At 63.2% G+C, this 16,084-nt stretch overlaps 1 protein-coding gene across 1 annotated transcript in view; it reads right to left on the bottom strand.

The window, feature by feature from the left end:
• COL26A1 (collagen type XXVI alpha 1 chain) overlaps positions 1-16,084 on the bottom strand; it is a 143,068-nt gene that overhangs the window by 4,411 nt on the left and 122,573 nt on the right. Inside the window, exons 4-9 of the mRNA XM_040636553.1 lie at positions 12,218-12,279; positions 7,209-7,365; positions 5,951-6,049; positions 5,176-5,328; positions 3,465-3,548; positions 2,417-2,469 (exon numbers count right to left, since the gene is read on the bottom strand). Coding sequence (XP_040492487.1) covers positions 2,417-2,469; positions 3,465-3,548; positions 5,176-5,328; positions 5,951-6,049; positions 7,209-7,365; positions 12,218-12,279 — 608 coding nt within the window. The remainder of the gene's footprint in view (positions 1-2,416; positions 2,470-3,464; positions 3,549-5,175; positions 5,329-5,950; positions 6,050-7,208; positions 7,366-12,217; positions 12,280-16,084) is intronic.

Raw genomic sequence — 16,084 nt, 5'->3', positions numbered from 1 at the left:
CCCCCCCCCCCAAGAGAACGAGTGACAGGGTCCCACTCGAGGCCTCCCATCCATGTTGATGTCCAGCCGGAAGGCTCCCCAGGCCCAAACCCACATGTTCTACCGCCCTCCCACTTCTCCACCTGCCCACAGGGGTGCCCCACTCCACCTCCCCCAAGCAAAGCCCTGGGAGGCCCCCAACCTGCTCCACCTTCCAGCTGCCTTCTGGGGAGACGGCTACCGGTCCTCCCAGCTGCTCCCACAGACGCCCAGGAGTTAACCTTCCTTTCCCTCTCTCGCCAGATCTGTTCCATCCACCAGACCCGTTGTGTTCACTTTCTAGACACGTCCATTCCCTTTGCCGCAGCGGTGCCAGCACCTGAATGCAAGTCGCCCTCTCTCTCCCCGCACGCTTCCGTGGTCAGCTTGCTGAGCTCCCTGCCCCACTGCTCCCCCACTTCCGTTCCCCCAGCACAGCCAAAGCCCGAGGGGCCTCTTAAAGATGAAATCACATCACGGGCTCTCCCTCTCTGAGACTCAGAGTCCCCGTTCCCTGTGACAGAAACCCACACTCCGCCCCTCCAGTCAGACCCTTCTCCCACCTCAACTCACACCTCACTCTCCTTCCCTCAGTCTGTACTTTCCTTCAGTCAGGGCTTTTCCCTGCCCCAGGGCCTTTGCACTCGCTCTTCTGGCTGCCCGGACTGTCCTTTCTTGGCATCTTTGCATGGCTGCTCCTTCTGGTTCCTTAGGTCTCTGCTGAAGTGTCACCTCTGCACGTGTGTCATGCCCTGTGCCCCTTCACTCTCCCGCAAGGGCCCCAAGACCCTGATAAGAGACCACCTGACAGGATAAGGCTATCCCAAAGCACCCACCACATTCTCGGCAAGAGCTGGAGAAAGCCTGAGAAGGGCCCCACCCCTGCCGTTCTCCTGCTGTGTGACTCCGGGCAGGAGACTGAACCTCTCTGAGCCGCCCCTTCCCCATGGCTGCGGGGATTACATGATGGCCTGTCTCAGAAAGCCGCTGGCGCCAGCAGGTGGGGAAGGAGTTGTGAATCCCATCGTTCCAACTTTCCCTGTGGCTGTGGGCTGGGGCAGCTGGAGGCGTCTGGCTGCACAGAATTCCAGCCCTGCCGCCTCCTACAGTTCCTGGGGCCTCTGTGCCTCACCACACTCCTCCTTAGTCCCTGCCGTTCTCCCTCACCTTCCCACAAGCCTTGTCTCGGAGGGTGCCCCCGGGGTGACTGGCTCCAGAGGGCCTGGACTCCTGCTTACCTGGCCTGTCGTACCTGAGTTAGGAACAGATCAGGCCAGAGGGCCTCCTGTCACCTCTGCAGCCCCAGCCCCGCGCCCCCCAGGCCCTGCCCGCCAGCCGGCTCTGTTCCATTGCTGCCCTCGCTGGGCCCTGCGCTCCCGGCCAGAGCTCCCGGCTGCCCCTCCCCACGGCCAGTGCGCCCACCTGCCCCCTCCAGGCTGCATCCTCCTGGGCATAAAACCCCCAGCGGGGACAACAGGGGCAGATCAGGAGTCAGGGGACACTAGCTCTGAATGAATGTAAACTCTACCAGGCTGCACTGTGGCCCCCGGGCCTGGCTGTACCCTCAGCTTGGGGTGCTGGTGTCCTGGGTGTTTGGGGAATGTTCACCAAGGGCCTAAAGGGGTGAAGGCGTGTATAGACTCCCTAGGTCCCAGCACTCACAGGGCCAAGGCCCAGATCCCCACCCCTTGCAGCATGGGGGTCACCTCTAGGCATCCCCCCACCCAGTCGAGCCTGAGCTCCAGGGACAGCGGGGCGCTAGGTCTGGGCGGGCCCTTGGGTGGGGGCTGAAGGAACCTCCACCCTTTCTGCCTCCGGGCCGCCCCTCCTTGGTGTGATTTCTTCCCAGGCCCTCGGCTTCTGCAACACCGGCCCTTCCCCCCAGCATCTGTTTCCTCCTTTGCTCTAACAACCCACAAGGGAAGCCGTGCACCCCCGGCTTAGCAGCCAAGGTGGCCGGAGCCCAGAGAGGCTACCTCTCCACCCAAGGTCACACAGCTAGAGAGGCAGAGCCGGCTGGGGCTTGGGGCCACGTCGCCAGGCTTTGGGGCACCCTCCCCCACACAGGTGACACTTGGGGAGGAGGGCGACAGGCCGGGGTGGACATTCTGTGATCTGAATGTCCTCGGGAGGCACTGGCCTCTCTGGGTCTCGGTTAGCTCATGTCTGAGATGGGAAGGTGCGGACGCCTCCCCGGCGTGGGGGGTGGGCGGCAAAGCGCTGAAGCTGCTGGTGAGACCAGGGTCACATCCACCTTCCCCGGGTCCCACCCGAGCTGAGCTGCGGAGGGGCCGGCCGGGCCGCCCCTTCCTGAGCAACTCGGGCTGGGAAGAAACCTGGCTCCTCTTTCCCGGGAAGACGACGCCCCCTCCCCTGCCAGAAGTGGGGCAGGCCTTACCTGGGATCCAGGGACACCTGGGGGTCCTGGGGGACCGTGTGGTCCAGGGGGACCTGTGGGCAGAGTCACAGATGGCCACCCAGGGCCAGCCCCCCACCCACCCTACATCACAACCTGGTCTTCCCTCAGAGCCTCTTCCGTGGGGCCACCCTGCACCCCGCCCGGGCCCACCGCTCTCCGGGCAAATCTCCCTCAAGCCTGCCCCTCGTCCGGACCCGGGACCCTACCCCTCCAAGGCCACCCTTCTTGCCTTGGGACAGTGAGGCCTCTGGGAGTCCCCTGCTGGGCTGCACCCAAGCTGGGGGAGAACCTGCAGGAAGTGCCCCCCAGGGGGGCGCAGATCTGGACTCAGTCTAGTTAGAAACACCCTCCCTCCAGTCAGAGCACATGCCCTCTGAGCGCCTTCCCTCACCTCCCTGGGGCATTCGCTCAAATGCCACCTTTTAAAAGAGGCCAGGAAACTAGCCCCCGCCCCGCGTAGGGAGGGCTCCGTGACTACGTGAAAGGGTAAATGAATGATGGGGGGATGAGGCCCCCACACACTTGCTGAGTAGGGCTGGCCCCTGCCCCGCACTCCCCTCCGTCCCCTCCAGTGAGGGTCCCCGGAGGGTGGGGGTCAGGCCAGGCCCAGGATCCAGCCCCTTAGAGCCCCAGGGCCATCCCCTGCCCCAGTGCCCTGGTTTCGCCAAAAGGCTCAGGGCTTCCTGCCTCTCGTAGGCACCTGCCCTACCAGCTCCTGGGGCCACCCCTGCGCTGACCCCCTGCCTCCCCCGGACCTGGGCCTCCACGTACCCCGGTGCGACCCCCACTCAGGCCCCCATGGGGACAGCCCTGAGCTGCTTCGTGGAGCAGCAGGCAGGAACATTCGGGGTCCCTGTGTCCAGTCCCACAAAGGAGCTGTCCCCCCGAAGCAAGGGAACTCGTCCAATCCCCAGTACCCTGCCAAGGCCATGGGCCCCCCACCGGCCCCACGAGGCCCCTTGGCCCAGGCCAAGCCCAGAGGGGGTGCCCAATGCAGGCCAGGCTGTCGGCTGCCCTCTGCACTTACCTGGAGGGCCAGGGGGGCCCCGGGGCCCTGGGACGCCGGCCAGCACCGTGTCCACGGCAGCAGAGGCCGGCTGCGAGTCTCCGTCTGCGGGCAGAGCACAGCCGCCTGTGACCCTGTGGGGCAGGCCTGGGGTGCTGGGCCTGAGCTCCCCCAGGGCCAAGACAGGCACCCCCGACTCCACTGGGCCTCAGAGCAGCCCCGGCAAGCGTATGCTACCACTCCCGCCAGAGCCCAGGTCAAAGGGCAGGGAAAGCCCAGAGGGCTTCGTATAATACACAAACTCCTTCCAGAGCATTCCAGGCCCTTCAGAGTCTGGCCCTGCCCTACTCACCTCTCCAGTGCCCCAGGCCAGAACACTCTCCCCTTCTCCCTGCCCAACCCCCCACTCCACCCCACAAGCCCTTTCTTGATGCACCTGATGGCTTACTCCTGCGGGGCCTCCTCCAGGAAGTCCTCCCTGCCCACCTCTTTGAGCTGCAGCACGCTGGGCTGCCTCTGCAGGGCCTATTACTCTACCTGGGGCAGGGGTGGGGTCTGTTAATGGCCCAGTTCCTACGATTTGGGTCTCTCCAGGGCAAGCCCCATGCGACTTTGTCCTGCCCGGTCCCCAGAGCCAGACCCAGAGAAGCCAGGCCCAGGAAATGCCTGGAATGGGAGAGGCTACCCCTGCCCTTCCCTTCACACCCGGAGGCCTGGACCACTCTTCCCAAAGCTCACACCCCGCCCTCCCTTGGGGACCCCAGGGAGCTGGTCAGGAGGGTCGCATCGGAGGAGGGCTCTGAGCGCTCAGATGGCAGGCAGTGCCCGAGGCGTCGTGCCCAGACCAGGGCAGGCTGGAGTCCTGGGACGGCTCCTTGTGGCCCAGGGGTGTGCGGCGGAGCCCCGCTCTCGCTCGGAGTCTTCAGTGAGTTCCCACTTGCTCCAGAAGCCTCTGCTCTCACCTGGTTGGGCTCCTGCACCCGCTGAGGGCAGCCTGGGACCCCCACTCTGCTCAAGAATGAGTCCCTCCCTTCTACCAGAGCCACGCCACTGGGGAGTATTAACTGCCACCACTCTACAGGTGGGAAAACTGAGGCTCGGATAGGGACAGACGCACCAGCAGGAGGGGGCTGGGGTTTCTCTGACCCAGACAAAGAGGTCCCCATCCCCCACGGTGCCCGGGATGTCACCCGACCCTGTCACCTGCTCCTTAAAACTCTCCCCCGGTTTCCCAGGATACTTACCCAGATGACACCCCTTTTGCACCCCCTGCCGCACTCTCTGGGCCTCCCTGCTCCCCTCCCCACAGTCGGCAAGTGTTTCTGGGGTTCAGAAACACCAGACCGTGGCCCCTAAGCGCAGGGGTCTGTTTCGCTCACTGCTGTATCCCCAGTGACAAAAACTGTGCACGACACACAGCAGGTGCTCAACCAACACTCGCCGAGCGGCCTAAGGTCAGGGGGTTTGGGAGGGGATGTGTTCCTGTCACCGAGTGGGGAAACTGAGGCCGGCCAGACAACAGAGTGACCTGTGGGGGGTCAGGACCCCAGGGGCAGGAGCTGGGCACTGGGGCAGGGACAGGCCAGGCTGGGGCCAAAAGCTGGGTTGGGGGCCCCCCAGCGTCAGCCCCCCAGGGACCCTTCTGCCCCACCCGCCAAAGCCCTGCTCCAAGGCCGCTGCCCGGCTCTCCGAGGGTCTGCTTCCCCAGGGTCCGTCCCTCGGGGGCACTCACCGCCCTTGTCTGTCGGAGGCTGCAGGGAGTAGAGGACACCCTGGGGGCCGTTCGGAGGGAAGCCCGGGCTGCCTGCTGGGCCAGGGGGGCCGGGGGGGCCGGGGCGCCCCGTCTCTCCAGGAAGCCCGCGGGGCCCTGGCGGCCCCAAGAGGCCTGCGGAGGGAGAAGTGGAGTCACGTGAGGGCTCGGCCTGGCGGCTGACACCGCAGATGGGAAACAGGTCAGTGGTGGCCTCCAGAACAGTCTCCCTGGAGGGCTGTCCTGGGATGTGAGTGAACACGGCTTTCGCTTCTGGCCTGGGGAACACCGGGGCTGCCGGGTGGGAGGTGAGGGAGGCAGGGTTGCCCGCTCCCGGGACCTCAGCTCTGGGGTCGGGGCACCGAGGGCGGCAGCCAGCCTGGGCCAGCCCTATACTTGCCTTCACAGGAACCGTATCTTCCTACAGGAAGCACGAGGAGTTGGGGGACTCTCTGGAGGTGTTGTTTAAATGGCTAAGAACAGTCCCCAGGCCCCAGCCGCCCCACCCCCATGCCTGCATTCCCAGCTCCTGGAATCTTCTGTTTTTCCTGCAGCCCAGGGTCAGTCCAGGCCCTAAAGGCTTTGGGATGGTGTTGCAGCGGGGGTGCCAGTGGGAAGAAGTGAGCCTGGAGCCCCCCAGGATGGCAGTCATTGACCCCAGCAAGATCAGGGGTTACAGGATGCCTCACTGCTCAGATAGGGGAGAAACCCCCGCCCCTTCCCCCAGTGGACAAAGTCAGATCTGGGGTGCCCTTACCAGGAGGCCCTGCTGGGCCCTTCTCTCCTGCCTGGCCCCGGTCACCTTTGGAGCCTGGGGGACCTGCAGGTCCTGGCGGTCCCGTCTGCCCCGGGGGCCCTGGGGAGAGAATGAGATGAGTCCTGAGAAGACTGTGGGCCTAGCCACCACGGAGGGGCTCCAGGCCTAACCACCTGGGCCATCTGGTCAGACCTGCTCCCAGGAGCAGAGACTCCATTACGGTTTACAAACCATTTTTGTACCTATTAACTCCTACGACCTCAAGAGCTACTTGTGTTCCCATTTCGCAGGTGGGGAAACTGAGGCCCAGGAAAGTGTAGGTCCCTTGTTGAGGGCCCAGAGCCAGGCTGCTGCTGAGTTAAGTCCCTCCCTCAAGAGTCCTACTGTCTCCCTGCTCAGGGTCGGGAACAGCACTGTGACAAAGAGCTCCCCAATGAGGCCTCCTCGGAGACCCCAGGAAGCCCTAAAGCACACCGGTGCCCAATTCACCTGCTCTCAGGGATTCCAGGGCGCACCCCAGTGTCACCATTTGTAGGGCTTGTGCACCACCTGGTGGCCATTTTTGGAACTGCACTTTGCGTGGTGAGGAGAAAGCGGCCCAGGAGACCCAACGCCCCTCCCAGCCTCTCCTCAAGGAATTTGGGTCCTGGGTCTTCTGAGGGCTAGAAGTCTCCCTCCTCCCCCGTTCCAGAAGAAGGATTTGGAAGAAGGTGGGCAGGGGCAGCTTCCTGGGTGTGAAACTTTGGGAGGTGAGCCAGGGGACCCAGAATGAGATGAACCCCCTCCTTCCTGAGCTCACCCCTTCCACAGCCTCCAGTCCCGTCAGAAAATCACAGAGGGTCGGCTCCTCCCAGGACTGACCACCAGACTCCCCCACTGCTGGGGGCTGTGCCCTCCCTGCTCTGCTCCCTCTCCCGACTGGACAGGGACAAGCAGAGGAGGTGAGAAGCATGTGAGCTCAGAGCAGAGTCTGGGCAGGGGTACTGAGAAGCTGGGGGCTCAACTGCGAGAGAGACGAGGGAGGGAGAGCGTCACCTGCACAGGGCTCTAGTGGGGCCAAGAATCATCGAGACAATATGCCCCTGGATCACAGGCTCCTAGAAGGCAGGGGCTGGGCTGGGGGCCTGGGCACGGACGCTAAGAGGCAGCGGGGCAGGGCGTGAGGACATGCACCCAACTGTGGGACACCGCCTCCGTTTTTCAAAATACCATGTGGGGGCGCTCGATCCCAAGGGCCCACCCTGCAAGCCTCACTCACCGGCTGGGCCCGTGGGCCTTCTCCTTCGGGGCCCTGGGTGGGCGAGGGGGATGGCATCAGGGAGGAAGTCCTCGTTCCAGGGCGGGAGGGTGCTCTGGGGGGCCGGCAGCTCATTGCCCGGGCCCGCGGGCTGCTCGGCTGCTTCCAGTAGGAGAACCTGGGCCGGAGAAGGGCAGGGGGTCAGGACCCCGGCCAGGCCAGAGACCCCCGTGCACTAGGATGTGTGCCCCACGAGAGCAGCTGCCCAGAGTCAGGTGTGGTGATCGCCGCTCCCCTTGCTGGAGTGTTCCCCCACCCCTGCCCTCCTCTCATCCCCACTTGAGGAGAGCCCTCCTGGACTGCGGCTCGAGCAGGTGGCCACCGGGACACCTTCAGACTCCCTGTACTCTTCTTCCGGAACAGCCATCACCGCGAGGAGAGCCCTGTGGTCACCCCCCTTTCCTGGCTCCCCCCAAAGGAAGGACTGAAAAGATACCAACGGGCCTGGATTGGGGCATGGTTTTTAGTAGGAGCGCTAGGACAACAAAAGGTGGCCACGCGGAGCCAGTGTGGAAACCTGCCTGTCCTCTCCGCTTGAGAGAGGTGGGGGGGTCAAAGCCTGGGAAGACCCAGGGCCTGGGGGGGGACACTGTCTTCCTAATTCAGGTGAGCTGGAAGCCAGGCCTCAGAGGCCTGAGGGAGTCCCTGTTGTTCCCCAAAGTGGTCAGCAGGGGGCGCTGCGCACCAGGGATCTGAGCAAGGCAGCCAGGCAGCGAGGAGGGGTCCCTGGGCCAGTCCAGCAGAGCCTGGCTTCCTGCTCTGCCCACCACGAGCCCCTAGTCTTTCCGCCCTGATCTGCACGAAGAGGAGGAAGTCTGGTGTCTCAGGTTCCCTCCAGCTCTCGGGAGCCAGAGGCCTGCGTCCTGCCAATTCCCCGACTCCCCGCGCCCCACGTCCAGGAGGGCCAGGGGCTATGCCCAGTGCCCCTCGTCCTGCCCAGCCTTCACTCAGGCCCTGGCTGCCTCCCCCAGTCCAACTGCCTGCCCCCGTCCCCCTCCCAGAGCGCCCCCAGAGCAGGGGGTGAGGACTCCATGCAAAGTGAGCCCTGCGGAAAGCCCCACGAACCATCAGCGTCCCCACACTTCAGGGCGCCCTTCTGGGCCTGCCGTGCTCCTCCCGGGCCTCAGCGGCTTTGCTCCAGCTGCTCTGAACTCTAGCCCAGGGCCCCCCACCCTGAGACCCCCCGCCCCCACCGGCCAAGCACTTCCCTTCACTCCTGAGCCCCGGGAGGGACGATCCTGAGACTCTAGTGACCTCCCCCCCCCCACCCCCGGCAGTCTGTCTGGCCACTCCCCCTGAGACTCTAGTGACCTCCCCCCCCACCCCCGGCAGTCTGTCTGGCCACTCCCGTGTGTGCCCTCAGCCCCTGGGCATCGCTTGGTATCCACAGCCGGTGCACCGGCCCTCAGGGTCTCCATCTGCCGTGGGCGGGTGGGCTCCTGCCCCGTGAAGCTCCAGCAAACCCCCCACCCCGGCCCGGGACCACTTCTCTGAGCCCCTCCCCCTTCTGGTCCTTACAAGGGCCCCCGAGGCAGGAAGGTCACGGCAGCCACATCACAGGCCAGGTGGAAATAGAGGCCCAGAGACTACAAGTGACTTGCCCAAGGTCACCCAGCAAGTGGGCACTGGGACCAGGGTCCCATGCAGTACCTAGTCCACCTCCCCACAACTGGGCCACAGCCTTGGCCTTGGCCGAGCCTCACCGAGGCACACAGAAGGAGAACCGCCGGCTGCCATCACACAGCAGCCTGGGGTGGCGCTCTGGAACCCTCGAGAAGGGGAGGTGATGACTCCCGCCCCAACCCCTGCGGGTCCACTGGGAAGCTGACTGACCACGTCTGAGGTTAGGGGCTCCGGGGCAGTGGAGGAGCTGCAAGCGGGGGCAGGGAGACTTGGCTGTCAGTGACACGGAGTGGGGGGCCCAGGGCAGTGCGCGTGAGGATGAGGGTAAGGACAACTGCCAGGGTCAGGTGCCCCGGGCTTGGCGACAGGAGGACGGGTGAAAGCAGGAATGGGGCCCCTGGTTCTGGGCTGGCTCCCAGGGCAGTGGGATTGCCACCCATCAGACAGGGACACGGGAGAGGGCAGGTTTGGGGGTGAGGGTGAGCCATACGGGGTGCTGGCTTGAACTGCAGTGTCTCGGGGGGACCTCCAGATGGACATATTTACCAAGGAGTCGTGAGGGGCCGTAGGGGATAGAAGCAGCTTTGAGGGCTCAGGGGGGTGGGCGCCTGCCTGGGGCTCCTGAGATCAGGCCCAGGCTTTCCCTTTCCCGGCAGGGCTCCCGCCCATTTGGTGGACCTGCCACCTGCAGCTTCGCCCCCTCGCAGAAGGCCTTGGCTCACTTCTTTGTGGGGCGCCTACCATGAGGACTGCAAGGACGCAGAGCCCACGGACCTGGGCAGAGGAGCCCCGGTCGCAGCCAAGTTAACATCAGCCCCGGCCGGAGTCCAGGCCCGCCTGGCCTGGCCACGGCTGACCTCCTGGAGAAACTGATCCCACCCCTGCCGGCATGACCTCACCAGGGCAGGCAGCAGTGGGCCTGCGGGCTCAACCCAAGAAAACCAGACTGTAGCCAGCCTCGGAGGCCAGTGGCCCTGATGACATCACTGCGGCCTGGCCGATGGGCCAGGAGGCCACCCTCCTGCCCCAGAGACCAGCTAACTCGAGGCTTCTGTGACCCTCGCACAGGGAACCCCCTCAGGCTCCCTCCCATGCCATGTGGCCACAGGGTCGTGAAGTCAGAGTGTAAACTGAAGAGGAGGGGAGAGAGGAAGTCAGGAAACTTTTGCCTGCTGACCTTCCACCCCACCATCCCCTCCCAGGAAAAGAGGGTGGCGGGAGTCCCAGATCAGCTCCAGGTCTGGGTCCTTTGGGACCTCAGCACCCACAGAGAATGAAGATAGAGCAGACCCTGATGGCTGCCTGGCTCAAGAAACTAGTGTGTACCTGTGGGTATGCCCCAGAGGAGGAATCACGATTGGCCAGGTACCTATTTTCCCAGCTCCCTTGAGACTAGGAGGTAGGCAGATAGCCCAGTGATGGCCGATGATACACATGAGCTGTTAGGGTGCTTTGCCATAACTTCTACTTTCTGCCTTTTAACAAGTATAAGGATGTGATGTCTTGAGCCGCAGCAGCCACTTTGTAACCATGAGGCACTAACCATGAGGACAAAAGCCAACTCACTAAGGAGGTAGAGGGGAAGGCTGTGAAGAGCCTGAGTTCTTAAGCCACCAAACCAATTCCAAGACCACCTACTGCTGGACTTCTTGTCAAACAAACAATAAACATCCTTAGAGAACCAGCTGCCATTGGCTGGGTGTTTGTTACTTATAACTGAGCACGTCCCTCCCAATACACCAAAGCAGGCTTCTTGTCTGAGAGGGCAGAAGCCACGTGTCCAGGCCTTTGGGTTGCTGCACTCTTATGCCAGCCCTCTGGTTTCTGACACCCCATCTGGGGTTTGCCCGCCTGGCTCTCGCTGGCCTGTCCACAGCCACTGATCCCGCTCCATGGTCTCTCTGACCCCAGCAGGTGGGCGCCTGGCCTCAGCAGACGCTGTCCTGGCAACTAGGCCAGATTCTGTCCCCCTCCCTCTCTAGGCCGCCGCCTCTCAGAGCCCTGTGACCCGGGCTGACCAAGCACCCAGGGGCTCTGTTTCCCCAGGGGACACGGGCATGTTCGCAGGCAAGGACGCAGCTGACAGGTGACCCAGAGAAGGCCCAAGAGCTGAGACAGGAACCACCCATCCCTGACCTGGGAATCCGGAAGGAGGGCAGTGGCAGCCACCTCTCAGCACACCCCAGACTCAGACTACCTCCCCTTCTCGGCACCAAAGCTCACCCCCATATACCCACCCCAAAACAACCCGGTGAGGGGCAGTGAAGTGACTCCCGTTTCCATTTCACAGGGCAGCAGACTGAGGCCCAGGGCTGAGCAGGGACCTGGCCTCTCCCTGCCTCCTCTGACACCTGCGGCCCCTCCCCCACCCCCGGGTCTGCAGAGGGGTCACGACTCACCTCAGAGTCAGGGAGCCAGTCCCGCCCCAGAGCCCTGACTTTTAACACCCTGAGGTGTTGGGCCAGCCGTCGGCTGACACTCTGCCAAGCCACGCAGAGCGTCTGGAGTCTCCCCAGACCCCCCACCCTTCCAGCGCCCCCCCTCAGCCCCAGCTCGGCCCAGGTGGTAGCATCTGTTTCCTGAAGGCTTCCACCCCCACCCCCAGAGCCACGGACCCCAAGGAGGGTGCGGGGTCCCCCACCCCCAGCCTGTGCCTAGGGGTCTGGGCTGCTGGGGGACCCTCCCACCTGCAGAAGGCCTCGCCCCCTGGGGCTCCTCATGCCCGTGTGCCCTGCATGGGCATGTCAGGGGGGCCAGAGGGGCCAGAGCCCGGGAGTCCACAAGGGTAACCTGCCTGTCACCACAGCTGCACCTCACACAGCCTTCCCTTCTCTGACTTACTCCCTCTCTCCTTGCCCCATGCTGTCTGGTGCTACTCCCCCATAAATGACCCGTCCTTTCTTCAGCCCTCTAGCCTCCGGGGTGACCTGCGCCGCCCCCTTGATGCAGACGGGGTGAAAGCGGACAGGAGCCGGGCAGCTCCTCCTCCATCGGCTTGTCTGGGCCCCGCCGTGTGCCAGACAGGGAGGGAGGGGAGGAGCCAGAGTTGGGGGCACCAGCCCCGGGGGGGACATGGCTCCCTCCTCTCTCCACCAAGGGTTCACCTTCCGGGCACCCAGCCCCCCAGTCACTGAGACCCACACCCAGACCAGCCTGCTGTCTGAGACCTCCAGATTTCTTGCTTTCCCCACTCCCTTCCCCCACCCCACAAGGCTGGCCCAGCCCAGAGAAGACCACCCAGACCCACTGAGGCCCCAGCAGCACCCACCCTCTGGGGACTGGTACCTGACTCACAACCCTCATAACACCCACCAGCTCCCCAGGCCGGGCCCCCCAGGCCGGCTGACCTTGGCCTCCAGCGTGGTTAGCCGCTCGCTCATGTCGCTGAGCCGGGTACAGTTCATGCATTCTGAAAGAGAAGGGTGAGAATGGAGTGTAGACCCTGGGGTGAGAGCAGCCAGCCGCCGGGACAGCCTCTGGGCTGGCTGGCAGGCGGGGAGCTCTCTGATCAGTTTGCCTGGAAAACTCTTACCCGGCCTTCAGGGCCTTATCCTCAGCGCCCCCTCCTCCAGGCAGCCCACCTGAACTCTGAGCATCTATGGCACATTGTACTGTCCGTTTATTCAGCAAAGTGTCCCAGCCAGCACCCCAGATGCCTGGTCAGCCTGCGAGTGCCATAAGGGTGGGGTCTTTGTCTGTTTTATTTGCCCATAAATCTCAGGGCCTGGCACAAAGCAGGGGCTCAAAAAAATCCAACGATTGATAAATAGGTGGTAAAGGGAATGTGCTCCCTGCCTTTGAGAGCTTCAGTCTGGGGAGGGAGACAGGCAAAGAAGTACAGGCCGGCAAGGGCTACGCTAGGGCTGTAAGAACAGAATGTGCAAAAGAGCATCACGGGGGAACAGCAATCCCAGTTTGGGTTGGGGAAGTGGTGGTCAGGGAGGACATCCTGGAGGCGGGGGCATCAAAGGGAAGGCCTAAGGGATGCACAACGATGGCCCGGTGAGGAAAGAGGGCTGAGGTCTGGGGACAAGCAAGACCAGAGAAGGGTCTGGCAGCAGCCTGGCCGATTCAGAGCAGACCCAGGGCACCCCCCACACACCCCAGACTGGAGCGGCAGGCTGGGGCCTAGCACTGGAGGCCTGGCAGGAGGAGCTCTGGGCAGTGTTCTGAGGCCGGTGGGCAGCTGTTGGAGGGACTGAAGTCAAGGTCAAATTTGCATTTTTAAAAGGTCACTCTGACAGCAGCTTGTACAGTGGGTGGGCGTGGGAGGGACGGGAAGCCAGAAGGCCAATGAGGAGACTGGTAACAGTTATCCCCCCAGGCACACATCTCCCTGGGCTATAATTATCTATTTATGTCTGTCTGCCCCAGGGACTGGAGCTGTTTAAAGAGGAAATAGATGGTTCAAAGCTGTTCTCGAGCTTTTATTGGGGCAGAAGTCAAGGGATGCCTAAACCCCTCGCTCGGTTCAAAGCCTGACCTTCCAGGAACCTTGTTCTGGGCCAAACAGACACACGGAGGTATGATGGTGACTCAGTAGGTCCCACCTGGTGTGCCGGGGCTGCCCGGCAGAGGTCACCAGCGGTGTCCATACCTGCCCCCCCCCCCCCCGTTGGCGTCCCCTGTCCTCAGAGAAGTCCTCCAACTTCATCTCCGAAAGCAAATCCCCTCATTAATGTCCCCGGACTACCATGATGATTGCTCTGTGGGACACGTGGGGGACAGCCAGGGGTCTTAGGACCACAGTCCAGGCTGTGTCCTCCCGGGGGTGCCCGGCCTCAGGGCAAGGGGGGCTGACACGGGGCCATCTGCTCGCCAGCCCTACTTGGGTTTACAAGACGGGGGCTGGCAGAGGCCCCGCTAGGCCTCACCTGCCTCCCTGGCTCCCCTGGGCTGGGCACAGTCAGTGGTTTATAAGCATTTTTTAAGAGCAGAGCTCTTTTTCCCCCCTCAATAAAACCTTGTCTGTAACCCCAATACACAAAACAGATTAGAGACTGAGGTATAAACACTGAGGCTTCCAAACAACTGGAAGAATGTAGACAGTTTCGTGACTGGGAAGGGGCAGGACTTCACAAAGGACCAGGGAGAGAGAGGGGGAGGGTTCTCTGCTTAAACGTGGGGGGGGGGAGCTGAACCCACATGTTTCTGCCTCGTTTCTCCCAGGAAAGGGTGGTGAAGAAAGAAAAAGGGGTATAAATCCACAAAGCAAAGAGAAGGGCAGAGGAGAGTTCTCGGCGGATGGGGCCAATAACGCAGCCAGGGGTCCAGGCCCACCTGGAAAGTTCAGAGTTCCAGCTGAAGGGTCCTCTCTGGGGACAGGGACACGCCTGAGGGGAAAGGCCCACAGGTTCCTACACTGAGGGAAACGGCGGGTCTCCCAAGGCCCCCAGTGGACAAGGCCAAAACACATACACGGTCTCCCTCCTGCCGCCTAGTTTACCCCCACCCCCCACTCCCTCCCGCCACCCCCGCCCCGCCCCCACCATCCCCTCATCCCCCCGCCCGGAGGCACCATGCACGCTCAGGAGCCCCTTGGCGACCCCATGCTCATACCAACGAGGTGGGTGACAGGGCCAGTCCTCAGAGCGAAGGCCTATGAACCTTCCCCGAGCAGCCGTGTCTTACGGGGGGTCCTCTGGGGGAGGACCAGCCTGGAGGCCTGTGAAAAGGGACTTTTCTGCCTGCGCCCCCAGGCCCCCTCTGTGGCCAGGAGGGCACCACCCCACCCCGGGGGTGGCAGGAAAAGCAGGAGGCCAGAGGGACGTGGGTGAGCTGTGAACTACGGGTGAGCTGTGAGCTAGAGCCCCGGCCTGGCCCGGTGAACATTCCTGAAGCGTGTAGGGGCCATGAACAGAGCACTTCCACGGTCTGAGGCCACATACAGGACTCTCTGCAGGGGGGAAATTCTGCGGAGGGAGGGGTGAGCCTCGGGCTCTCGCAGGAACCTATTTCTGGAAAGTGTGCTGGGCCCAGGCCCAGTTTGCTCTGGCACTGGGCACCCCGCTTGGCCGGTGAGGTGCGGCTTGGCTGGCAGTTCCCCAGCCACAGAGAGGCCCGGGAGGCCCAGCCAGCGGGCAGAGGTGAGGCTGCCAGCTTGGCCTCCCCGTGCCACCTGCCTGGACAGGCGCTGACACCAGGCAGGTTTTATGGTTCCCCTGGCATTCGGTCATCGACAAGCAATTATATTATGTTTGTTTAAATTTTTCTAATGATTCATGGGAGCGGTGGGGACACAGAAATGGCACCGAGGGTGTGACTGGCGCCGTGAGCAGACCAGGCCCTGCCCACTGGCTCTGGGCCTTGGTTTCCCCTCGCTAAGATGAAGACTCTCGCTTCCGGAGATTCGGAGGTTCCCACGATTCCAGCCCCCTCCGTAGCACACACAGGCCCACAAGTGCCCGGGGCCCCAGCACGTTCCTGGTCTCTAGGATGCAGGAAAGTGTGCCCGGAGCTCTTTGCTGGTATGTGTGTATGGGAGTGTGGCTATGCCAGGCAAACCGGTGTGCGTGTGGGTGTGTATGGGCGGGGGGACTCACTGCTTGGTGCTGTCAGTGGAAAGAGAACTGGAAGGCCACGAAGTCACTGTGAGGCTGGAGAGGGCCTCATCTGACCTCTCTGCCCCTCAGTTTTCTCATTCATAAAAGGGGTCTATATTGGATCCGCTCCAAGGGCCTCAGGATCCTGCTCCCTGTGCCCTTGCCCTCCGGCTCTCACCGCTGGGCTCTGTGCACGCACTGCAGGACGGTACATCTGCTAATCCCCTTGCCACCTGCCTTCGGCCAGCGCGGCTTCTGGGGATGGCTCTGCATCCAGAATTCAGGACTCAGCTCCCGAGTGAGGCTCACTCCCCAGGCCTGGGCCCAAAGGGGAGCCTGGCCGACTGCAGAGAAATCGAGAGGCCGAGTGAGACCACTATGAGGCTGGGGTCACAAGATCCTGACGGGGGGAGCCAGGGCACACAGGTGGTCCTGCCCCCAGACACCCGGCCCCCTCTGTGAGAGGTCACGAAGATGGGTCCACAAGCAGGAAACACGGGCTGAGTGGATGTCACCAGGAGGCCAAGCTGGAAGAGACCCCTAAAATCCCCCTGGAGACCTCTGACTCTGCCAAAACATCTAAGCCCTGTTAGGAGAGCTCCAGGCAGGTCAGTAGGGGTCAGATGCTGTGGGGACAGGGGGCAGGGCTGGCCAGCTGTGGTCACAGGAGAC

Source organism: Ursus maritimus, unplaced genomic scaffold (genome assembly GCF_017311325.1).
Source record: "Ursus maritimus isolate PB19 unplaced genomic scaffold, ASM1731132v1 scaffold_2, whole genome shotgun sequence".
NCBI classification, from domain to species: domain Eukaryota; kingdom Metazoa; phylum Chordata; class Mammalia; order Carnivora; family Ursidae; genus Ursus; species Ursus maritimus.
The sequence above is the reverse complement of the archived record's forward strand: the minus strand, read 5'-3'. Positions and strand labels throughout refer to the sequence as shown.